The sequence below is a fragment of the Camarhynchus parvulus genome, chromosome 13, assembly GCF_901933205.1.
Source record: "Camarhynchus parvulus chromosome 13, STF_HiC, whole genome shotgun sequence".
Taxonomy (NCBI): domain Eukaryota; kingdom Metazoa; phylum Chordata; class Aves; order Passeriformes; family Thraupidae; genus Camarhynchus; species Camarhynchus parvulus.
The window spans coordinates 18,086,038-18,111,708 of NC_044583.1; the positions used below are offsets into that span (position 1 = coordinate 18,086,038).

The 25,671-nt window shown below is 54.1% G+C and overlaps 1 protein-coding gene across 1 annotated transcript in view; it reads right to left on the minus strand.

The window, feature by feature from the left end:
* PPP2R2B (protein phosphatase 2 regulatory subunit Bbeta) overlaps positions 1 to 24,345 on the minus strand; it is a 41,099-nt gene extending 16,754 nt beyond the window's left edge. The window contains exon 1 of the mRNA XM_030957258.1: positions 24,217 to 24,345. Coding sequence (XP_030813118.1) covers positions 24,217 to 24,286 — 70 coding nt within the window. The 5' untranslated portion in view covers positions 24,287 to 24,345. The remainder of the gene's footprint in view (positions 1 to 24,216) is intronic.
* Between the last annotated feature and the right edge of the window lie 1,326 nt (positions 24,346 to 25,671).

A 25,671-nucleotide genomic window follows, 5' to 3' on the forward strand; every position in this document is an offset into this window, starting at 1 on the left:
ACCCCACCTGCTGCCCTCCAGAGACAGGCAGGGTGGTCACCAATGAAAATGCACGTGTGTTCCTGTTGAGGTGATCAATAATTTATGCCCATTTCTCCTAAGGTTCCTTCAGCAGTTTTGTGACAACAGAAAGGAAAAAACCTTGTCTCTTTTTTGCTTTTTCATTTCCTTCATCACCTCCTACACACTCAGTGCCCCAGTGCGGGAATTTAAAGCAAACAGTTTCCATGGAGACCCAGCCCGCCGTCCTCCCTCCCCTCCCATCCTCCCTTCCCTCGGCATCGCTGAGCCTTCATGCTCTCATGCTAAAAATATCCAAGATGGGATTTGATTTCCGCCGTAGCGATACAGTTTTATCAGAAAAATGGCAAATTTACAACACACCCCCTCCCCCTCTCGCAGCGTGGAGGAAGGCATGCTCTCTGCCAGGAACAGGGAATGAGTCTGTTATTAAAAAGAAAGAAGATACACTAGGGAAGCTGCAGTCGGTGCTGAGCCCTGGGTCCCGGGAGCAGCCTGATCTGCAGCAGGGAGCTGCCCACACTGCGCCCCTCTCCTTCTGCCCACCAGGGCAGGGGCTGGGCGTGCCATCCCTGCTCCTGGAGCATCCCAAGCACTGCCCTCCTCCCAGAGCATCCCAGGCACATCATCCCCCCTCCTGGCACATCCCATCTGCTCCAGCTGCAGCAGCAGCTCCATGCAGAAGGGCCCTGGTCCCGCCTGTCCTGCTGGGGAGGCCACAAGACACACAGACAGCACACCTGTCCCAGCACCTGTGCCAGGAGCACGTGGCCCCAGCGGACACAGGGTGATGCCCCTCAGCAGTGCAGCCACTCCATGGTGGCAGGGACACCCCTGGGCTCAAAGCCCTGGCAGAGGGTGCCCCCAGCCCCCAGGGGCTCTGCCTGCTGCCTGCTCTCCCAGTGGAGCATGCCTCCTTTGGGTAAGAAGTGAGAGGCAGGGCTGTGACCACACACAGCCATGGAATCATTTAGGTGGGAAAACCCTCTGAAATCGAATCCAACCATTCCCCCAGCACTGTCAAGGTCACCACTAACCCATGTCCCCAAGTGCCACATCCACACATCTGTTACATCCCTCTAGGGATGGTGACTCCCTCACTGCAGCCTGTGCCAGGGCTGCTCAGCCCTTTCAGGGAAGGAATTTTTCCTAATATCCAAACTAAACTTCCCTTGGTGCAACCAGAAGCCGTTCCCTCTGCTCCTGTCCCTGTTCCTGGAGCACAGCCCGACCCCCCCGGCTGTGCCCTCCTGGCAGGAGTTGTGCAGAGCCACAAGGGCCCCCTGGGCCTCCTTTGCTCCGGGCTGAGCCCCTTCCCCAGCTGCTCCTCATCAGACTTGTGCTCCAAGCCCTTCTCCAGCTCCGGTGCTCTCCCACAGCCACATCCAGCCCCAGGAGCTCTCCTGATGACACCGATTCCTTCCCCAGACAGAACTCTGCGTTTCTGGGGCAGCCCCTGCCCCCCTGCCCGCTCAGCTCTGTCCCCAGGGCTGGGGACAGGGGACAGGGGACAGGAGGGGTTTGGGCTCTGGGCTCTGGGTGCTCTGCTCTCCTCACTGTGTGTGTAAATCACTGGGCGCACAGCACCACACACAAAGCCTCCAACTGCAGATGATAATAAATTGGGAAGCACCATAAATAACAGCAAACCAGGCTGCCAAAGGAAGGATTTAGGTCATTCAAATCCCAGGCTATGAGTTGCCAAATGGAGTTTAATACTGATAAGTGTGGGGTAATAACTCACCACAACCACCTCCCTCATCCCCCATCAGAGCCCTCAGGGGAGTGGGGGCTGCAGGGCTTTGCCAGGGAGATGGAGAGGGGGCCCCTGGCTGGGGGCACAGCCAAGCCACAGCCCAATGGCCACTCCTGACTCTGCCTGCCCACGAGGGAGAAAGCAAGTGGGACAACCACGGGTCCCATTAACTGAGGACAAAACCTACATCTGAAACCATTCAGGGTGAAGAAAAGCAAAGAGGGAACGAAAAATTAGGAGGCTTATGGAGGCAATGTCTGGTAATGGGAGAGCCAGAGCACAAGTTCACCCCTAGATCCCCTGTGGAAGTCTCAGTGCATCCCACCCGCAGCAGATGGACTCTGAGCTCAGAAAGGGGTTTTGAGAAAGACACAAACATTAAAATTACAACTGACTAATGAAGGCCAATCCTCAGCCTCTCAAGGAGGACTCCCAGGTCTGACCCTCAGGGACAGGCTGTGGGTCTTGCTTTGCCCAGAAAATGGTGAGACTCTATATTTCACTGTTTAAAAGAGACCTCTTTGGTCCCTTTCTCTCTGCCTCTCTTAAAACAAACAAAAAAAGAGCTAGCAAAGTGTTTACTCTGAGAGGCACGCGCTGTCAGTGCTGAGGAACTCCTCTCCATGGCAGGGCTTTCCGTGCAGCTTGGTGGGAGCTGTGGACCTACCAATGCCCAGGCCTGGACACTGCAAGGCACCCTGGAGGAACCAGGACCTTCTGTCGCCTCGGTCAGGTCAGGTTTAACCCAGCAGGGCTGCAGCAGAGCTGGACCCTCAGCTACTCACACCTGGGAAAGGACTGGGATAGGTAAAACAGGGAATTGCGCCACAGTGCAACACTCAGCCCCCAGCCCAGCAGAGCAGGAGGCTCATCCAAAGACTGGAATGCAACTCCCTTCCCTGCCCATGAAAGTGTCAGAGGGGAACTACAACCAGGGGGAGTTCAAGGCCCCTGAGGTGTAGAAAGGGCAGGCTAAGGAGGAAGAGAGCCTGGGCAGGGCCATGGAGCTGAGGGGGACAAGGAACTGGCATCCAAGTCCCACCAGAGCAGGGCTGGGTACAACGTGCAGGGTGGTGTGGGCAGCCTGGGCCATCAATCCTGCCCCAAACTGAGTGGTCCACAGCAGGGGGGGTGAGGTGGGAGGGCAGAGGACAGCAGAGGTTAAACTGCAATCTAATGGCATACAAAATCACATGTGATTGATTGGCATTGATTATCCCCTGCCGAGGTGAATCACAGCCTGGGAAACAGAAATCAATTCCACTGCATTAAGCCCAGTAAGGGTCTGGAGCATCAGCAAAATGCCCTGAAACACCACAGCTTGCTGACACCACCACGTGAAGCACAGCATGGCACAGCATGGCATGGCATGGCATGGCACGGCATGGCATAGCACAACACCTGCCCAACCCCTTCATCCCAGTCAGGCAGGGCAATGGGGAGCGAGGGATGGGCTTAGTGCAAAAGCGCCGTGCCTGAGGAGCTCCCGGCCTGGGCAGGCCCATCCCTCTGCCCATCCCAGTGCCCATCCCTCTGCCCATCCCTCTGCCCATCCCAGTGCCCATCCCTCTGCCCACCCCTCGTGCTGTTTCCTGCAGGGATGGGGCCGGGCTCGTGGCTCACACAGGACCCCCAGCAGCTCGGGCAGGGCTGGACCCTGCTGAGCTCTGCCGTACAGCTCCTCACCACAACAACACGCTGCTGCAGAGCTACCAACAGCTGCTCCTCTTCCCCAAAATGGAATAGCACTCCTAGACTGAACAGCTAAAAATACTGGCACATTCCGAATTTCTCTGCCCCTGTTACAGCAAAGAGGAATTTCGTGCTACCCAACCTAGACGAAAGAAACTCCCATCTGGCAGCAGCCCTCGTGTCACTCAGCATCCCCCACCAAACCAAAGCACCCATTCCAGAATGCCAGCGCACAAGAGTGTGAATTTACATCACTCCACCATCCCGGCCAGGTGTAATTTACTGGAACTGCTGGAAAGGAGAGTTCAGGAGGCAATAACATCGTGGAAGGGCTCAGCACAGAGGCTCCCAGGGAGCTCTCACGGCCCCAGGTGCCCAGGGCCAGGACATGAAAGGAGTGGGGCAGGCGCTGCTCCAGAGCCCAATGCGCCAGCAGAGACCATGCAGTGGGTTGGGTCATGGACAGGAGCAGAACAATAAAACAGAAAGGAAAGGGAAGGGAAGGGCAGAGCCACAACTCAGCCCACCTGAGCAGGTGAACAGAGGGAAGCAGAGCAGCACAGCTGCCTTTGGCCCAGCTGCCCTGGCCCCTGCCCCAGCCGCACCCATGCCTGCCCACCAGTGCTGCTGGGTCCTGGGTATGCACACAACACAAAACTCTTCCATCTGCATCAAGATGCACAACTCATTAGCTCTTGGATTAATGGCAATTTTTAATTGTTCAGGCTATGAACACCTTATTAAGCTGTTACACATCACACCTGTGGTGGCAGAACAGCACGTAAATCAAGACAATTAGCCTGGGACCCAAGAATCTCTCTACCAGTGCAAATAACCCTGGCTTTGTGAGGAAAACCAACAGCTGCTCTAGGTGCCCCAGAACACCCTGCTGCCAGGAGACCCAAGCAGCCCCACCAGCCAGCCCCACACAGCCCAGCTCGGCTGGGTGGGAGAGGTTCTCAGGTGCTCCCTCAGGTAACAGCCCAGGCTGTGGCAGGACAGACCCTCTGCTCGTACACCTGAGATAACCACAAACCATGGTCTACAGAGCACGGCAACTTCTTTTAAGAAAGCACAGAATATTCTGACTTGGAAGGGATCTGCAAGGATCCTTGAGTCCATCACTCACGTGACTGCCCCATACGGACATTGGACTCACAATTGGCAATATCTGCATCATGCTCTAACCAACAGAGCTAACCTTAGGGGCTTAAAAGCAAACTGACTGAGAGCTGGGCAGTTACTGAAACCCACCGTTTCCTGAATTATTTTTTTCTCTGTTTACTATCCTTTTCTACATTATTCATCTTGCACGCACACTCGGGCACATCAGGGCAGCGCTCAGTGACTGCCTGGTGCTGCCAGGGCTGGGGTCAGGGACAGCACTGGGGCAGTGACCCAGGCTGGCAGCAGCCTGCCCCGCTGCACCCCTGCCCTGTGCTGGGCTGCCCCCACACTCACTGCCAGAGCACTCCAGGCAACTCCTCCCACTGCTCTGTCCCTTGGACCACGGCAGGATTTAGCTGCCATCCCTGTGCCAACAGGCTTAGCTGCACAGCAGACACAACCTCCTCAAAATGGCTGATTTGGGCTTAGGAATAGTGATGGAAAATCCAAGTCCATCTGCAAAATACACCCTTAAAATAATGAGACTTTGTAAAAAGCAGCTGAGCATTGATCAAGTCCTCCACCCTTTCCACATTAAAACCTTTAAAAACTCCAATGATTTCTGTCACAGGACTGTCTGGGCACTTCTCATGCTTGGGCATAAAGGCCTAAGCAACCCAAAAAGTGGCCTGGTTCCAAAATACCTTCTGAAAACCTATGATTTCCAGGGACATCACTGGTTGCTGAAAACCTGAACATCTGACAGAGGAAGATACTCACAGATGGTAACAATACTGAGCTCTTACTATTTACAAGATCGTTATGTGCAGCAGGAACGCAAGAGCTGCTTTTCCCAAAAGGTAACCTGTGCTGAGCAGCTCAGCACCAGCTCTGACCCTCAGCACAGCCTGTGTGCTGGGTGCTGCCTTGCAGAGGCAGGGACTCCCAGTGCACAGCCCTGCATCACACTGCTCTCACAGGCGAGGGCTCGGTGTGCAGACACTGGGATGGACGCTTTCCAGCACACTTCATGTGCCACGCAGTCTGTCTTTCTGGTCATCTTGCTGCAGCCATCTGTTAGCTGATCAGCAAAAACTATTGACTGTTGAAAAATTTTAATTAGAAGTACCCAAATGTCAGCTAAGTGAGTAAAATTCAGAAGCAGCAATCTCTGCTCTCATGTAGAGCAGCTATTTTCAGCTTACAACCCAGTTTTGTTACCATCTTGCTCTGATGTCATTCTCTGTCACATTATTCCAGTTTGGTGCCCCTGGAACAAGCCCCTTGGTTGAACATGGGAGGCACAACATGCACCTACTGCGACAGGAGCCTGCCCTGGGTGCCAGAGAGGATCACAAGGCACATTGTGCACTGGAGATCCAGGGATGGGGGCCCGTGGGCAAGCCTGGGCACAGGGCGGCTGAATGAGCGGCCTGCAGGCGGGTCAGCCTGGGGGCAGCGCCAGGACAGAAACACAGCTGGGTCAGCAGTGAGACACAAAGGGCATGGCACGTGAAGGGGAACGGGGGGAGGCCAAAGGGGAATGTGGCTGATGGAATAGGCACACCTTCTGCGTGGGAAACTGGCCCTCCTCTGCCATAATCCACCTCTCAGCAGCCACGCCCAAAAGAGTGGTGGCATTTGAAAAATGTTCTTAACGCTCCAGTTCCAATTCTACAGGAAAGCAAACACACCAACACCGTGCAGACAGTCCCTGGCATTTGCTGCCCAGATTTGAATTCAATCAGCCCAAGATGGCTTAATGCAGCATCTGGGGCTGTGCTAAGATGGCAGCACAACGGGACTGGGGCGGGCAGAGCACGGGGCAGAGCACTGGGCTGTGCCACCCCCACCCAGTACCCACGTCTGGGCAGACAGGATTTGTCAAACTGACAGCAGCGCTGCCAGCAGCATTTCCCCTGCCTCTGTCCCAGGCAGGTCCCAGTGCCCATAGACCCCTCTCTGGGAGGTGGCATGGCCTGTCAGCACCCCCCACTGCCCTCCCGGAGCCTTCGGGAGCTGCTGCCGCTCAGGTGCTCCCTCTGGGACGTGCCCCGTGCCCCCGCGGCAGGTGACCGCGTGCTGCCCCCACACATGGCTCGAGGCCCCTGCCAGCCACTGCCAGCCCTCCTTGCTGGGGCACAACCCTCCACAAGGCTCTGCAAGAGCTCCGGGTAACCCAGAGCCCTGCATGGGGCCAGAACACAACACACGCTTCATCTGCTCCCTTTAAAACCCATCACAAACTAAATTTTCTGCCGACTTTAACATTTCTTCCCATGGAAGACAGATGTCTGTGCCATCATTTTCAATCTGCTCCTGGAAGAGCTTGTCTCAAGACATTTTCCTTGCAGTATTTTAATTAAACTTTCTTTCTTTCAATTTAGTTGGGTTCATTAAGTGATGTCCTGAGCCTTTGAAATGAATTGCTTAAAAGTGATTTGTGCAGCAGCTTGAAGGAGCAGATTGCAGCTATAACTGAGCCTGCCTTTGAACTTTACAAGTTCTGCCACTTGGGGTGCAGAAGGCACCCAAAAGCCTCAAGTCCCTGGGGAAGGCCCAAGGTCTCTGTGGGCAAGGCAGCATTCCTGGCTCCTGCTGGTAAGTTGGAGAGTGAAAAACATTTGTTGATAAACTGCAAGTGTAAATAACAAATATTCCTGCTTGAAAAATAACAAACTTCATATATACAGCTATCTTTAGTGGAAACAAAACCCTTGTTTGTTATAGGGAATAAATTCTGGGATGTTAGAGGCTTCCAAACAGAAGCATGGACAGTCATTAGATCCAGTGAAAACCCTCTTCCTGTCAGATGGGATTTAATTACGTTGATTCTGACAGGGAATTAAAAGTCTTTGCTGGAAGCTCTTTTTCTGGTGTCAGGGCTGTATCATTGAAGCTAAACATGGTGCTTCCCCAGGCAGGATCAGTGGAAAATATTTTTGACAAAACTGTTGGGCTGAGATAATCTTGACATTGTTCATCCAGCACAGTGCAGGGACCAGAGCTGGACCTGAACCTGGCTGTTCCCAGCGAGGTCTTATCATCAACTCAGCCACACCCCAAAATCAGCTAGAGTGCATGGGCAAGGGGTTAATCTGTTCTAAACAGGTGGCAAACACAGAGACAGGCACAGAGACACACAGAGGCCAGGCAGGGCAGGAAGCTGTCACTTGCCCAGACAGGGCAGTTCTGGCAGCAGCTCCACCAGCAGCTCCACAGCCAGAGCAGCATGCTCTGGAACACCCAGTTCTCAGGCCACCAAGGCTCCTATTGAGTAGTTTGTGATTCTGCCACAAATCTGTTGTCACAGGCTCTGACTGGTTCTGCTTCAAGTGATTGCCTGCCCAGCCTCACTACCCACGTCCATGGGGAACGGGAGCTCTCAGCTCTTGTCCTGGAGCACAGCAGCTCCCAGCAGGAGCAGCATCAGGAGAGGACACAGCTGGCACAGGACAGCACTTTGAATGAAGCTCTGGTTAGTTGTGAAGATTGTGACTCCACTTTAATCACAGGTGAATGGTGTGACACCAAGGCATAACAATCCTGAGCACAAGGCTGTTACTGACATGAGAGGAGTGGGGCGACTGTGAAAATTACCTGGATGCAGCAGAAGGGTTAGTGAGTGTTTCTGCAGCACCCATGGTCACCAGCCAATAGACGTAACTATACAACATCCAGCAACCTCCACTGAAAAGCTGCAGTGGTAAACAGTATGCTGTCTTACAGACCTCACCTTCTAAAAATGAGGTGAGAGCTGGGTGCTTCATCTCTTTTCCTCCTCATGCTGTCAGTGAGAAAGCAGGTTACTGGATGTTACCTGACATTAGGCAACACTGCTTCCATACGCCATCCATGGTCTGCCTGATACTTATCCAAAGAAAGGCACTGAGCTTCCCTCTCTCTGCTCCTGCCAGCTGAGGTTCAGCAGGAGACAATCACATTGTTTGATCTCAGCTGCCTCAGTCACACACAGCTTTAGCTCAGAGCTCCCCACCCAAACGCAGCCTCACCCAACACACATCAGCCTCCAGGGGCTCTCAGTGTCACTACCAGCCCAGCCAGGCCTCTGCAAGCCTGGAGGTGTCCTGGAACGCTGAAGGGCTTGGGACAACCTCTGCTACAGAGAGGGGTCAGTACCACGGCCATGGTCACACCCGCCTCGGGCGGCAGAGCAGCATCCCAACGCTGCATTTGACACCAGCTCACACCAGGCAGGTGGAGCAGCAGTTCCACAAGTGACAGGCAGCCCCTGCAACATCCTCCTCACACAGGTACAGCCACATCAGCCACGTCTGCGTGGCCTCCACCACGCAGGGAGGGAGAGCTGGGGAAAATGAGCTGGTCTCATACCCCAGACAGCGCCGGGGGCAGGGCAGGCACTGCCACTGCCACTGCCACTGCACAGCACAGGGCAGTGCTTCCTCCAGCGATGGGGAACGCTGCCCAGGGCACACGGAGCAGCAGCACTTCTGCAGAACAGCCATCACAGCAAGAGCAGCGGCAGGACACCCAACAGGATGCAGTCCCTGCCCCTATGCCCAGGTGTGTGCTGGGGGTAAGGGTGTGGATTTTAACAGTTCTGCTGGAAAGCTGCTTCCCATTCTGAGAGAAATATAGGCATTATTTAATTCAAAACAGAAAGCAAGCTGCACTGTGGGCTGTGAGCTAGTTTGGGCTTCATTCGGAAGGGGAAAAAGTAAAAATACTAATTAACCCCAGTTGTTGGAAGAACGCCTTGCAGAAACATTATTCAGAATGGGTCACAAATCATAAAATAATAATAATAAAAAGCCACAATGCTCTGGGGACATTAAGCGATTACAGAGAGTTGTTATTTGGCTGATTTTCACACTTCATTAGCATGTGCATAATTTAACAAGTGAACGTGCTGAGGGCTGGCAACACATAAGAGCCACTTTCTTGAAACACCAACTGTAAATTGGGACACCACAGTTAGGGCGTTTGTTTTAAATCATCATGGAAAAGCAACGGACATGAATTCCAGGTTTTCAGCAGAAGAAATGGATGTTCAGGGACTACAGGCCAAGCAGAGAGGTGCTATGGGAAGGTAGTTGCCCCTTTGGACATGGCCCAGAGAGCCCAGCTTCACATGGCTGGGAGCTGCCTCAAAGCCATTTAACACAGAATTAGGTAAATCTGGATAAAAACAACACCGTGAATCTGTGACCTTCTACTGCTCCCACTTGTCTGGCACTCACCACAGAGCTGTGGGGACAGCACTGAAGCAGAGGGTGGGACTTTGGGAGCTACCATCAGAACAGGCAACCTTCCAGCACACTGATTCCCCTTCCAGCAGGGAGAAAGGAGGGCAGGAAACAAAGGGGATTTATCAGCACCAGGATGGCTACATCACATGCAAGGGGCAATGCCAAGACAAACCAGAGCACATGGGCCCCAGGCTGCTGCCAGCCCTCGTTCAGGCCACGGTGGCTGAGAGCCCACGGGCATCCCACAGCAGTGGCTGTGACACGGGGGGACTGAAGGCTCCACAGCCACCAGCCAGGGACAAGGACACCCTGGCCCAGCACCCAGGGCACATGCTGTCCCCTGCAGGGCTCCCACAGCACCTAACAAGGTGGGCAGACACAGCAAGCACAGGGGTCCAGCACAAGGACACCTGTGAGCTGAAGGCAAAGGGATGGTTCAGATGAGGGAGAGACAAGACCTCTGCAAGAAAAAAAATCTCTTGCTCCTTTTTCCCACACTGTGTGGCATCCACATCTCTAAACACTGTTCCAGATTGTAATTTCCCCATATTTTAACAGAGATTCTGTTTATGAAACTGCAAGAGGATTTAGTACTTATGAATAATGCCATGAGGTCTGGGAGATGTTTATTTATATGACTAACTGACCACAGGCCATTTGTTTTACAACAAAGAGGCTCAATGATCCATGCACTCTGATTTATTCAGCCCCCATCTAATGCAGTGGCTGACATCTTCCTGGTACCCGTATCTGCACAATGATGGGAGGAATGCAGACCATGAGAGCCTCTGCCCAGTGCTCTGCATGCCAGTCCATCAGCTGGGGCAGAAGTGACGGGCAGGAACCCCAGATCATGGCAGGGGAGCCCCGCTGCCACACCGGGTTTCACAGTGAAGCAGGCCAGGGTTCTGCTTTCGAGCTCTCCCTAACCCTCTCCTCACTGGGACATGGCTGCATGTTTCACCCACGTTCCTGATTTCAGATACAATATTTGCTGCAAAGACAACAGGTATTACAAAATAAACTAGGGGAATCAATATTAGCCCTGTGCTATCGGGCACCATTGACATTTTGTTGATGAAATACTGCTGCACTGAAACAGAGTGTGAGAACTGGCGAGTGGATTTCACTCTGAATAGAAGTGGAACTGACAAATGTACTGTAATTGTCCAAATTGAACAGCTGATGGCAAGTACCTGGCATCCTCTGGGTACCACATACTTTCTCTCCAGCAGCACTCCTGCATTCCAGGAAAGGATGCTGGAAACGTTACCTTCCTTCTGAATTTGGCTCTTAATAATTGAACAAGAAATGATATGGCCACAGAAGAAGCCTGAGTTTCTCCATCCAATGAAACACAGCAATGCCTGGCTGGCACTTTATGTTGTTTTGTTTTGCTGTACATAAATAATGAGGAGTGAGGATGCAGTACTTTGAAGTTGAACTTGGGAGTATGAGCAAAGCTACAGCGAGAGTAATAAATTATGCAAAACTATTTGTGCTTGGAATGTTAATGTTTCAAGATGATGCAAACAGGCACTTTTTGAACCCCTTCTAAAAACCCAAAAAGCCTTGGGACCAAACCATATGGCTTAAGTCAGTGGCCTATAGCAAGCTTAATGCTTCTGCCAGCCAGCAAGGATTTGGGCAATTAGTTTATTAATGTGTTTATGTAAACAAAGAGAAAAAAAGTTGGGGAAAGTCTCATCCATTTCTCTCTGCCAAACTTATTGAGCATCATCAAACAGAGAAAACGCAAATCTAAGAAACTTTAAAACCCAACAAAGCCCCAGCCAGCCCCAGCACCCTGACAAGGAGAACTGGTGATCCCATCACAGATACAGGGCTCAGTGGTGTCTTACCAGAGTCATGAGGAATGGGCAAAATGGTCCCTTCCAACCTCAAGTGCTATGGAACCTCAAGCAGAAAACTACCATATCACTTACAGTTCATTAACTCAGGACAAGGAATATCTAATTATCCCAATTGCTTCTGCTTTGGGAATGGGCCCTTTACACTTGGATAAAGGTGCCTGTAAACAGCAGCATTTCTGCCTGCTCAGGCAGGGTCAGGTTTTATATGCTCTGAGAAGATTAACTTTATTCTTAGTGAAGAATTTAATTACAGGAAGCGATTAGCCAAGTGCTCCCAGTCAATACAGACGCAGTACAAGCTGTGCAGAAGTGGGCACCTTTGCTCCTGTGCAGGAAGTCCAGAAACACTGACATTATTGCAAAGCCATTTGGGTTTTAAGTGACACCAGCCAGACCTGCATCTCCACAGGCCAATTACAACATGCTGACTTAAGCAACATTCAGCAGGGCTGGGAAACCAATAAAAAGACAGCAGGAGTCTGAAAGTTCATTTTAAAATGCAGGAATACATCAGTTTATAGGCTTTTTTTCTAATTGCAACACTGCAAAAATCAATGGCTTTTGAAAAGTAAAAGAAACACAGAAAACTGCTTGCAAACTCTGCCAGTCAGAAAACAGCACTTGCTGATAAATGTAACTGTTTTCTCTGTCTTTTGGAGGACAGGACAAAAGAATGCCTTGAATATTTGCCATCTCCTGTAACCCTTTCCACTGCATGTTAATAACTGCAGCTATTCACTAAGCAAGAAAAAACTGTAATTAAATATACCTAAAACAGCTTTCCAGCCTCCAAATAGTGCTGCCAAGGGCCAACAAAGGCTAAATCCAGCGAGCCAGCCCAGCTGCCTGTGGGCAGGCCCCACTGGAGGCAGCGATGGTGGGAGCACACACTGAGTGCCCAGCGGGACAGCTCTCCTGGAGGATACCATGGTCATTTCTCTACTGCTCATTACCCCCCACTCCCCCTGCCAGGCCTGCATGTGCACTGGGAAGGTACTGGCTGGACCCACTGCTCATCAGACCAGCAGCTGCTGCCCTGAGCCTGACACACAGGTTTTCCAGGGGGTTGCTTTCATTTGAAGTTCTGAGACTGCATATGCAGAGGAAAAAAACCTTTTTCTGGCAAACCCTTGTCCTCTATTTCATCACCTCATCAATAACTTTGCACATTGTCAGAAACAGATGGCAGGGGAAGAGAGAGGTTTGGAGAAGCAGCTATCAGGAGATCAAGAACAAAGTGGCTCTCAAGTCTGGAATTCTGCTGTATACCAGTACCTCAAACCAGGGCACAGCTCCTCCCTGGAGCCAGGAAAATCACTCCCAGCCAGGGAAGTGAAAAGCACATATTCCTCCTCAGCCTGGCTGCACCACCCCTGTGGGACAAAGCCCTGCAAAGCAGAGCTGGTGCTGCAGTGCCCTGTTTGGAGAGGAGGGCTGGCACTTCCACGCTCACTGCTGTGGGCACTCCCCGGGGTCAAGCCACAGCCTATAAACACACCAAAGAAGGGGCAAGATGCTTTGCCCATCCCCAGCAAATGCTGAGCCAGGGCAAGACACCCAGCCTGACATGGACAGACACCTCCTGCACACGGGAACATGAGCATTCCTGCTGAGATGAGTCCCTCCAGGACAGGCAAGGTGCAGTAAAATGGATCTGAAAACAGCCTCACAGCTTCCTTCTCAAGAGAAAGCAGAGCCCTTTTAATTAAAGAAACAAAGCTTTTAAGAATAGTATTCCAAAGCCCCTCTGGTTGCCCAGGCTCCATGGCAAAAGGCAAACACACCAGACATGAGCACAATTTGGAGCAATTTCTGGCAGCTCTGTGCAGAATCTTTCCTCTTGTGTCTGAAGGAGGGCTCTGGCTCACCCTGCACCGCTCTCCTGCTGCTGCCACATCAGCAGGTCCATGGCTGGACTCACCCACTTGCCCTATGAGAAGCTGGGGAGCTGGGAGGAGGCAGGATGAGTGAAAGAAAAGGCAAGAGCCATGACTCCAAGCCCAGCAAGCAGAAGGTTCACTAGAGGTGGTGACAAGTGTGTATCTGTGTGTGTGTGCGTGTGTGTGCGTGTGTGTCTGTCTGTGTGTGTCTGTGTGTGTTTGTGTGTGTGTCTGTATGTGTGTCTGTGTGTTTGTGTGTGTGTGCAGCCAAGCACACAGACATGCACAGCAGCAAGGGGAGACATAACTAACTGCCCACAGCCATATGGGCTCTTCAATTCACAACTGCTCATCCCTGAGAAAAGGGGTCCCCAAAATGCTTGTGAACATTGCTCTGTCCTTCTGCCTCCTTGCCCAGGTAGAATACCCCATGAGGAAGGGGGGATGGCCTCTGCCTGCCTGAGAGAGAGCCTCGGTGCAAAGAGGGCGCCTTGCGCTGGGGCTGGTTTTGGCTGCTCAAGGAGGGGGCAGGATGGGTGGTGAGTCAAAGGCCTCAAAAGAGAACATCCTTCTGCAACACAGATGTGTGGAACCACAGTCCTCCCATCCCTGTAAAGCACACAGGACACTGGGACCACACAGCCAGAGATGTCAGGGACAGGATCTCACACCTGCATTTAGCAGACCAAGCACCATGGCTGTGTCCATCATCAGCCAGGGCAAGGGAACACGTGGGCTGGGATCTACAGCCTATGACACTCCCAGGCAGCCTCCACATGGAAACTGACAGCAGCATTTGGCCCTGAGAGCCCAACTTAGAGCAGGGCTAATTGTATTAAGGACCACACACCGTATTGCTTTATTTGTAATGAGTTTTAGGCTTCAGAAGCTGAGAGTCCCATCTGCAAGAACAGACTGTTGCAGGATCCATCTATTAATAGCCGCTGGTACACACTTCCAGCTGAGGGACACAAGGAGGGAGGAGACAACCAGATGGAGATAATGCATTAAGGTGACACAAAGCCAAAAAAAGGATGATCCACTTCCCCATAACCTCACACACATCTCAGGCTTGCAGCAGGGAGCAAATGAAGTGTCACATGTGATTAACTCACAAACATCCTAATTAGAAAGTTCTTACATTCAATCAAATGTCCAAAAATGACAAGACTTCAGTGTCCTCCCCAGAGCCCCATACAAACGAGGAAACAGGGCAGACTTCAGCTCCAGCTTCAAAGCAGGACCCATGCCCAGCCTGGCATCTGTAAGATCCTGTTTATGAAGTGCTTTGAGAGCTGCTGGTGGAGGTGTGTTGGATGACAACCAAGAGCTACTCTTCTCCCTTCTATGCTACACCCAGATGAATTCTCTGACTCAGGCTGACCTCCAAACCAGCCTGTCAGCAGAAACTGGTGCCACTGATGGCAATGATGAGGAACTCTGACCATCCAAAGATCCATGGGAGACGTGGATCTGGGCTCACTGTCACCAGATGCAAGGTAATCTCTGCACAGCATCATCTTCACAATCTTGGGTGAACTCGACCATTTAGTGCCACAGGTACTGACCTCTGGCTTTGTTTTTATGCCCAATGTTTTTTCTGCCTGATGACTTCCATCAAAAAGCTGAATACCCTGTCACAGCTGGAGCTGCTCCATCAGGAACACCTCACTGCTGCACATCGCAGGGCTCCTAATGAAAAACATTGCATCAAGTTGCCAAATGACAGCATGAAACAGGATCCATAGCCAGGTCTGTGCTGCAGGAGAGCCAGTGCTGAGCTCTGCAGGGGCAGAGGGGCTCCCCTCAGTACCTCCAGGCTGCCTGCAGCATGGCAGCCCATCAGCACTGGGTTTGCTCCATCACCTAGCACACTTGCTATCAGGAGTCCAGAGGCTCCCCCCAGTGAGTGCACCTCCAGCCCCCAGCCCATCCCCCTGGCTGCTTTCCACACAGAACACAGCAGAAGCCCAGCTCACAACATTACTGAGCAAAGCCAGCAAAGCTCCTGCGACTCACAGGCACCACCAGGGGCAGGCAGGGTCCCACTGGACTCCAGCCATGACCTGCAGATGGAAATCATGCTGGGTCTGGTGGCTGCACCAGCCCCCAGACCAGAGCCCTCACCTGAGGCCAGGGTGGAGAAACACCATCACCAAAACTTAGCCAAAACTCAACAGTTTGTCACTGCTGAGAGGTGCAGGTCCCTGTTTGCTCTGGTGCCTTCAAACAGAGAAGTTCTGTAGAAGGAAACTGCTGCAGAGGTGCTTGTGAAGATTCTGGTGGGACTCTGCCTTCTGCCACGAAATCAGGCAAACAAGCAGCCTGCCCCTGGATCCCTGCATGACTCGTATCCTCCAGCTGAGAGTGTTGCCCGAACAGATCTTCCCAAGCAGAGGCAATCACAGGCAGACATCTGGCACACCATTCCTGCTAGCCAGAAATGTTCAATGGGGAACCAGTTACAAAGCAACACTGCTCACGCTGTTATTATAATTAAGAATCTGTCAGCCTGCTGAAACGAAGGCCAAGTTTATTTAGGGATTGTGAGGGAGGGCTCTCCAAAACAGCCTCTCTAATTCTCTCTCTTCCATTCCCCAGAACCCACAGAGATGCATGTTTCCACGGACAGCTTGCGGCTGGAGCAACCTCCACCAGTGCTGACACCCGACCTCCAGCAGCAGACCCCAGCTCCTGCTCCAAAACAGCAAGGGCAAGGCTCCCCCTAATCATTATGGGGGTTTCCAGTGGAACTAGGAACAGCAGGCATGTCCCATACACGGGCAGGTACAGGTGGGTGAGCTGCCACTGGTGCTCCTCCTGCCTCAAGGGGCCAAGCCATGCACCTCACCTTCAGGACAGTACCTCAGGGATCTGCAGAGCAGGATTCCAGGAAGCAAAGCTTGTTTCCTTGCGACTCCATGCTGGCTGAACAGCCTCCCACTGCACATCTGGACACTGCAGGTCCCCAGGCACCTGTCAAAGGGCTCCAGTGCCCCTGGAGCGCCAGGCATGGGATGGGCACTCTTCCTGGCAGCAGGTGAGTGCAGGAGCTGCCCCACAAACACGTGAGAACACTCAGAGGTGTGTTCTGTGTGCCTGTGCGAGTTTAATGTAGGAGACAGGTGTTAAACAAGCTACAGCCCCCCCAACACTGGTCAGCATCTAGCCCCATCAGTCTGAGCTCTGTGGTGAGACAGACTTAAGGGCTGCTGCCCCTGCACTCCCTGACCTCAGCCCCTTCTCGCTCAGTAAAATTGACTCAGGCTGCAAGGGAAGGGATGTGTCACCCCTGCTCCCCAGGCAGCTGCAGGAATGGGCAGTCCAGCACTGCACGTGGTGTTTGGCCAATGCCTGCACTCCTCAGGAAGCTGCTGCTCCCCAGAGTCCAAGCACCTTGCCTTTACTCACAGAGCTAACAAAGGCAATGCCAGGAAATGCCAGATAACTCGGCACCGAGGCTGCACTGTTCATATCAGGGCTACCTGGTGACACAGAAGCACACAGGCAGGGGCCCAAGCGCTGCCCCCAGCTCTGCCAAGGCAGCCAGGGGCAGCACCACCACTGAAACACAGCTGCAGCAAGCAGGGGACACAAGAACACCGGTCTGGAGCTGGCTGACCATCCCTGGGCACTGTTGGGGCACAGCATTGCTCCATCCCCAACAGCAGCCAGGGTGAGAGCAGGGCAGGACCACAGGGGCACTGACTGGAGCCACACCAGCTCAGGTCACACGCCAAATCACAACTGACACACATCTCTTGCCATGAGCTTGCTATCAGCTGATGAGGACCCAGATATCAAGAATGAAAACACCAAGATGAAACTTTAAAAACCCATTGGTCTTCCAAAGTCTACAACACCTCGAAAGTGAGCACATTTAGGGAGCCCTGCTTGTGTGGCTGTGTTGGGCTGGGTTCACTGAAGCCACAGATGACCCAGGAGCCATTTTGGGGTCCGGGGCTTCCCCCGCTGTTGCACATCTCAGCGAGCTCGTTAGCAGCATTTGGAGAGGTTCAGCTTTGATACCCCTTGCACTAAAATGAGTTGCAGATCAAACAAGGCAGTCAACAGAATTTTTAAATTAAACTACAAAATTATTTAAAATCCCCTTTGAGGACCTTATCACAGGGTTAACACCCACTCTTGGCTTCAGATAATACAGCAGCAATAAACAGTAATGTGCTCTATGAAACATGATTTATTTTTGCTGAGCAGGCTTGGCATTATAAATCTCAGCACTCTTAACATTTAAAGTTGTTATTCTAATGACAAAATAGACATGAGGGAGATAACAGTCTTTATCTCCATTAATGTTTTATTGTTGTTCAGAGAATATGGATATGGACTGATCCAAGCATAGGAAAATCACAGCAATTTGTTTGCACATTGGGGAAGCTGAGATAATGGTTGTGTTTTATGACCATACCAGGGAATCAGCTGAAATGCAGGACAGAGCAGATCAAAATGAGGGATTAATCAGCTGCTTTGGTTTCTGGTTTATATTCCAGTTACATTTCCATTCCCAGGACCTGCCTTAGCATGACATTAGAAGAGATGGTCCAGCAGGTGACTCGTGGCACCCGAGGAAATGAGGAAACAGGCTTTGAAGGAAGCAGAAAGGCTGCACAACCGTTCTGTGCAGTGCAGACAAGCAGCACTGCCAGGGAGGCAGGATCCTTCTGGGCATTCAGCTGCCTGGAGCTGACTCTGCTCTCCCCAAGCCCGGCTGTCGGGGCCGCTGCAGCTTCCTGTGGTGTCACAGCACAGAGCTCTGACCTGCCTGGCATTTCACCTCCCTCCCAAGGCACACCACACCTCAGAGGACCACAACACCCTCTGTAAGCTGAACCTGAAACAGCGAGCCGAGCTGCAGTGAGGGCTGTGCCCTGGAGGCTTAAGCAGATAAAAGCTGAAAACCAAAACAACAGAAACTCCAGACAAGCCACACAGCCACCTGCCCCATCCTGAGACCCCCTGGGCCAGGCAGGGCAACCCTTTCCCCTCAAGAAATCAGATGCATAATGCATCAGGGAAAAACAACAACCAGCGCTGCCCTCCAACAGCTCAATCACACCTTTTCTGTGAGGACGGCAGGGAGGTGAGCTGGGGACAGCGTTCCTGACAGCACACAAGCATCACACCACAACACATCAATGTGCACATCTGGCCTCCAGTGCCCGAGTGCTGGGGCAGGTGGCCACGGTGGCATCTCAGCCTTTGCCAGAGCGCTGGGTCAGGCCAGGCCAGTTCCAGGTTCGCTGTGCCTCAGCTGCCCCTCCACAGGGCAGGGCAATCACCTGCTCCCCAAGTCATGGGGATCTGGGGAGGGCTGCAAAGAGCTCAGGTGCTGCTGCCAGGGCAGCTCTGCACAGGGATGCTGGGGTGAGAAGTCCGGGGGTCTTTTGGTCAGCTCCAGGCAGAGCGGTTGTGCAGCAGCTGCACCGGCACCGGCTGCCCGGAGCCCCGGTACGTGCCCCGGGACTCGGGTGCCCACCGGCGCTGCCCGGAGCCCCGGTACGAGCCCCGGTACGTGCCCGGCACTCCCCACCGGCGCTGCCCGGAGCCCCGGTACGTGCCCCGGGACTCGGGTGCCCACCGGCGCTGCCCGGAGCCCCGGTACGTGCCCGGTACGTGCCCGGTACGTGCCCGGTACTCCCCATCGGCTCTGCCCCGCCGCTCCCGGCGGTGCCCGAGCCCCGGGCCAGCCCTGCCCGCAGCTGGGGCTTTGTGCCGGCTCAGCACATCGCAGCGAGCGCCGCTCAGCCGCCCTGGGGAGGAGCAGCCGCTATTTTTAAGCCGCCTGACCCTGCCCGGCCAGCCCGCCTCGGCTGCGCTGCGGGCGCGGCTCCGCGGGCTCACCCCGCACCCGCCACACGCTCCTCTCGCCGCGCCGTGAGCGGCACCAGCTCCGGCAGCAGCGTTTCCCAGTGACCCCGCAGCTGGCACGCATATTCTCAAAGGATTTTTTCCACAAGCATTTATTCCCCCAGCCAATCTCTAACAAGCAAGTCTGAACTCAATAATCTTGGAGGTCTTTTTCGACATTAATGATTCTATGATTCTAAGCCTGCTGGCAGGGGTACACCTCTGCTCCAGCTTGCAGAGTTAGGGAAGCTGATGATTACCTTGTCTGCCACAGCATTAAGCCCTTCCACCTACCGACCTTCCAGGCACCAGATCTCACCTGCTCTTTTGGGAGGAGGTGTCAGGGTTTGGCACAGCCCTGCAAACTCCTGCTCCCACAAGCAGCCACAGGAGCTGTCTGCTGGGTCAGATGAGGAGCACATCCCACCCAGCATCCTGTCTCCAGCAGACAACAGGTAATACACAAACAGCAACCAGCAACGTTTCCACTAACATTCTCCTACCCTCTGCAATGTTCCGCTCAGAGGGCTCATCAACCAGAGGTGGGCTCTCTACATTTAATAAATCTTGACCACTCCACCAAGGCCCTCAATTCCATTTCAAAACCTGATGAAGAGGCAGTCCTGGCTGGCACCCCAAGGATCACCTGCAAGCACCCACAGCATAGCTCGGGGTGCTGGGCCTGACCAGGGCTGGGTTCTGACCTGCTGCAGCTGCAGACCTCACAGCAACAGGGACCAGGGTAACTCCAGGCTGTAAGGCCAGACCCCTCCGGGGGCCGTTGGTGCCTCCTGGGAGTGACCCAGCTTTCCCCAGCACTGGAGAGGCAGCAGCTTGGTTCTTGCACAGAGCTGAGGGGACAGAGACAGATGCAAGGCATCACCAGTGACCAGGCACCCTCCTCACAGTCCATCTGCAGTGGGTCAGCCACATCATTACCTGCTCCCAGCCCTCTCAGTAATCTCTAGATTACAGAGTCCCTAGGCACATCTATTCTCTCATTAATCTGTAGATTAAAGCGTCCCCAAATCGGCTTTGACGTAGAGCATTGCAAACAGTTGAGTTATGCTGTGCTTCTGCAGAGATCCCACATGAGACAGAATAAGGGATGGACTCACATGTCTGTGGGTCTTTCCCACGTGGGGGAGCAGAGGCTCAGGAACAGGAAGGGATATCTAAACACAGTACCTGTGTATAAACAAAAAGCAGAAAGGATCTGACTGTGTTTTGTAACCAAAGTACTTATGTGATAAAACAACTTCAGAGAGGTTCCCAGATTAATTAAATCTCAACCCAGATGATCTCCAAACAACAACTTGCATTGTTTGCAACAACAGAAATACCCAACAGCTCTTGCCCTAAACCAGCACTGGGAGATGCTTCATTTGGTGCTTTCCTGGAGACTACCTGCAGATTTTTAAAAAATCAACCACTGTACCACAGAGAACTCGAGGCAAACTTCCCTGGCATCGGGGCAGGGAGGCACTGGCATCAGGGCCCCTTCCTACAGCACCATGGCAGGACAGGGATACAGGCAGGATGGGAATGACTGAGATGCTGACAGAGAGTTACAGAGGGAGTAACAAGATTAAAGCAGGAAAAGGAAATAAAGGCTTAGTGATAGATTTTGCAACAGCAAAACCTACTCGGTTTGGGAAACACCCCCGCAGGAGATTAAACACTTGCAGGGGCATTAGCCAGGCCCAGGGCAGGGTGCAGAGAGCAGCCGTGAGTGGCCCAGGAGTGGCTGCAAGGTGTCATGGCTGTCCTGCCCAGCAGGGTCAGCCCCGGCACGTCCCCAAGGCCATGCAGCTCCAGCAGGGTCAGCCCCGTGCCTGCAGGGGAGAAGGTCCCTTGGTAGAGCCATTGGGAAACACTGACATCCCTCAGGGATGCCACGATGCTCTCCCATAGCGGCCCCACACCATGGCCCTGGGACATGAGTACTCCCAAGGATCCTCCTCCAACAGCACAACCACCTGGCCAGGCCACCTCCCCACGAAGGACCCTTAAGGCCACATCTCCAACAAGCACATCTGGAACTGGAAGCTGATCCAATGGTTGTTTGTATTCAAATGTCTCAATTTGTCCTATTTTTGGCTGGGCACTCAGCAGAATTGCCAATGAAGATAGATTTAAGCAAAACAAGAACAAATTAAGCATATTTTCTGGACATTTTTCCTGTGAGATCTGCCGTTCTGCAGCAGCGCTCTGAGATCTGAGCTGGCACTGCTCTGGAACCCACTCGCCCTGCTCCCTGTGCCGACCTTGTGACACAGCCGGGGATGTGGGCTGCACCTCAGCACCTCCCTGGCAACCCGAGTCGAATTAGTACAAGGGCCCCGTTTCTTCTCAGCAATGCTCGGAGCTGCACAGGAACAAGGCATTCAAATGTGCACTTGTGAAATACCATCCTCACCCCACATTTGCATGAAAATACCAGACCTATTTAAGTGACAACGACACTTCACTAAAGCAAATTACATAACCGGCTATTTCCCTCAGCTGACACACCAGAGACACCTTCATTTCCAAAGCAAGTCTGCACTTGCTGCACAGCATTTGGAAGGATTTTCTTCTTTTTAAACCAGATACTACAGCGTTTTAGGCATATGATGCTTTCACATATAGGAAAAAATAAAACTCAATTATCTAAATATTTTATGTTAGCAGAATCTACCATCTCAAAGTGCAGTCAGCCTCCCTCTAGCAGAACCACTGCATGGAGTCAGGAGTTCTATACAGCACGAAGGGAAGAAAAACTCCCAGCTGATAGACAGCCATTAAATCCCCTCCTGCACTTCCCCCTGCCCTGCCACCGCAGCAGGGATCACACCGGCTGATTCTGTCATCTACTGCACAAATGCCTCTGTCCGTTTCATTTCTACCGAGAGGATTGCTGTGGTTCCCTAGTACAACGTACAAGGTCCTTCTGAAAATGCCAGTATACAGCCACAGATTACAGACAGACTGGATCTTACCCCCGAAAATCCCCAGCCCTCCCAGGTCGCCGGCAGAAATCACTGCGGGCTCATCTCCACCCTCCACCCTTCTCCACCAGGAAACCTGAGCTCTCAGCAGGTCACTAAAAGGTAGCTATAGCCTCATTTCGCATTTGCTGGCTGTTGCAGCTGCCTTTCAGAATGCAGCAACAGCAAAATCATCCTTCAGAGAGCACAGCACATGGCGATGTGAGCCAGACAACCGGGAGGTCCCATCGTGGCCACAGCACCCTCCTGGAAGCACTGGCCCACATCACCCCTCTCAGCAGAAATGTCAGCGTGGCGTGGCCTCACAGGCCCATCACTCAGCCCCAGGGCAGGTCTGCCCACTCAGCCCCACAGTGCAGCAGCACCTGGCCCCACAGCACGGCCTGCTGGCCCCACAGCACATCCTGCTGGACCCCAGGCCCACGGTGTGAGACTCCCAAGCATCCACGGATGCCCCAGGACAAGCCCTCCCCAGCACCTGGGGGCTGTCACACTGAGCGCTTGATTCCAGCTACAGACAAACAACGCAAAAAACCATTTCTTTGGCTCATCAGGTATTCAAAGCTTTCCATTACTATATCAAGCCAAAGATGTTCCACTAGATAAACCCTCCTTTAGCCATGTGACAAAATTCCCAAAGTCTGGCTTCCTCTAAGTCTCATGAGGATGGCACCATAAGTGAAAGCCTCTTTGGCTACTAATTAAGCTACAAATAAGCCTGCTCAGGCTCTGGTATGGAGTCTGGTTTTTGAAGCCTCATTGAAGGTGTCAGTGCTACCAGAAAGGGTGGGGGATCAGTTTTGCTTTACATCAGCTGCACTTTCCTCCTGAGCCAGAGAGCAAAGGGAGGTTATGACAGAGCTGATGTGAAGCTGACAGCTCTTCAGCTACCAGGGAAGATAGCAGAGGCAACAGCAGCTCCATCCGCATCCCTCCTTCACCCCTCGCTGCTGGAGCTGCTTTTGTGGTGGCTGCAGCAGCATGTGCAGGCTGAGCTCATGTTCTGATGCCTGAACCGAACATGGCCACACCATCTTCTCTGCTCTTGAGCTATTATGGGAAACCACTTTCAAATGCACCATGAGCCTCACTAAGGCTGTGACATTATCCGTGTGCAACAGCCTTGCCATGTCCTTGCATCTGCAACGCACCAGTTGGGATGCACTTCACTACACCTTGCTGAAGCAGCTTGTACTGAAAATAACCCCGAAACCACTGCTCCATTGACGAGATCTGCACCAGCGTTTGCCGTATTCCCGCACCCCACAGCGGCTTCAGCCACCTGCAGCACCGCGAACGCCCTCAGGGGCTGGGGAAGCCGATCCCGAGGCGCGGCCGCCGCCCGCACCCTTCCGGCTCCGCGGGCTGCGCTCCGGCGGGGAAGGGTTGGGAGGGGGTCGGGACCCCCTTTCTCCCGGAGCCGGAGGAGCGGGAGCTCCTGGAGGGGCCCGCGGGGCCGGGGGCGGCTGCGTCCCGAGCGCGGCTGCGGCGGCTCTCGGTGCCCGGGCTCAGCGCCCCCGCTCCGCCGGGGCACCGGCCCGGTCCGGGAGCCCACCCAGCGGCACCGGCGCTGCTGAGTCACCGCAGCGGCTCCGCCGCGCCCGCAGCGAACCCCGGGGCCGCCGCCGTGGGGCCGAGGGGCGCGGGCCGGGGCGGCCGTGCCGGTGCCGGTGCCGGTACCGGGACAGCCGCGGGGGAGGGCGCGGGGCGATGCGCGGCGGGGCGGGCGGGGGCCGGGGCCGCTGCGGGGCGGCCTCACCTGCTGCGGGCGGGCCGGGGGCTGCGGGCCGGGCTCACCTTCCGTGGCATAGCTGTGGTCTCGCAGGAAACTGCTGCTGATCTTGCGGGTCTCAGCGTCCTCCTCCATTGACGGCGGGCAGGCGGGCGCGGGGCGTCAGCAGCCGCAGCCGCGGATCCATCATCCCCCCCCGCGCCCTGCTCCGCGGCGGCGGCCGCCAAATGCGGCGGGGGGGGGCGCAGGGGCGGCGGTGCCCGGTGGCTCCTCCCATACGGCACCGACCGGCACCGCGCGGGCGGGCGGAGCGCGGCGCAGCCCCAGCCCAGAAGACGGTCCTGCTCGGAGACGCTCCTGCCCGGGGGACGCTCCTGCCCGGGGGACGCTCCTGCCGGGGGGACGCTCCTGCCGGGGGGATGCTCCTGCCCTGGGACGCTCCTGCCGCGGCATGCTGTCTCACCTGGTGACGCACCTGCCCCGGGGACACTCCTGACCGGGGGATCGCTCCTTCCTGCCCGGGGCGTCACTGGCCCTGCTGGACACCCCTGTCCATGGGGAAGCTCCTGCAGCCTTCAGGCAGAAGGACTGCCGCTCCCTGACCTGCCTGCCCAAGCACAAGGTCCCAGCCGAGGGCTGGCAGCAGATTCTTTTTTGGCAGAGCCAGAGCATACAAACGGTGGGAGTCCCGGGACAGGGGATGCAGTAAGGGCCATGCAGGTGGCCGTGCCAGCACTGCCCGCGGGCAGCTGGTCCAGGCTCACCCTGTCTTGACTTTGGAAGGGAGTAGGAATGGTCAGGGATTTATGACCACCAAGGTCGATGTGAATGGGGAGATTGGTGGCATCCAGAGAAGAAAATGAAACCAAGGGCTATGGGGGAAGGGAGGGCTTTCCTGTTCAGGGCACATCTCTGAAAGCACAGGCTGTATTCTGGACTCATCATCTGGTGCTCACCAAAGGGAAACAATGTCCCACTGGAAGGGTTGTGTGTCTTGGTAGGGTCCAGGAAAAAGCCTTGGCACTGGCTGAGCCACTGACACAGGGAGGAAACTCTCAGGGGAAAAGTTCCCTCAAGTCCAGCACCTGAATTTGGAAGTAAAATCCAACCGCAGCATCAGGGCACAAGAAATCCCCAGCCAGGCAGCAGCGTGCACACTGGGCAGCAGAGAGAGGACAGCTACTACTCCCCACTCTTACACTGACCCACAGTGTCCCTCCTGGCCCCCACTGTCACACTCAGCTGCTGAAGGGAAACAGGGGCACAGACACAGCCTGGGGTCTGCACCCCACAGCACCCCACAGCACCCCACAGCACCCCACAGCTGTCAAGACCCACCTGAGCACTGTCCTGGTTCACTCTGCACAGGAATATCACCGGTGCTGGGCACTGGCTGGGCACAGCATGGAGTTGGCACATGTGGGCACAGGCCCATGGCACCTTCCCACTCTGTGCCCACCCACCCAGCGCCCCTCGAGACCCCCACACCATGGGGGAACTGCAGAGCTCAGCACAGGAGC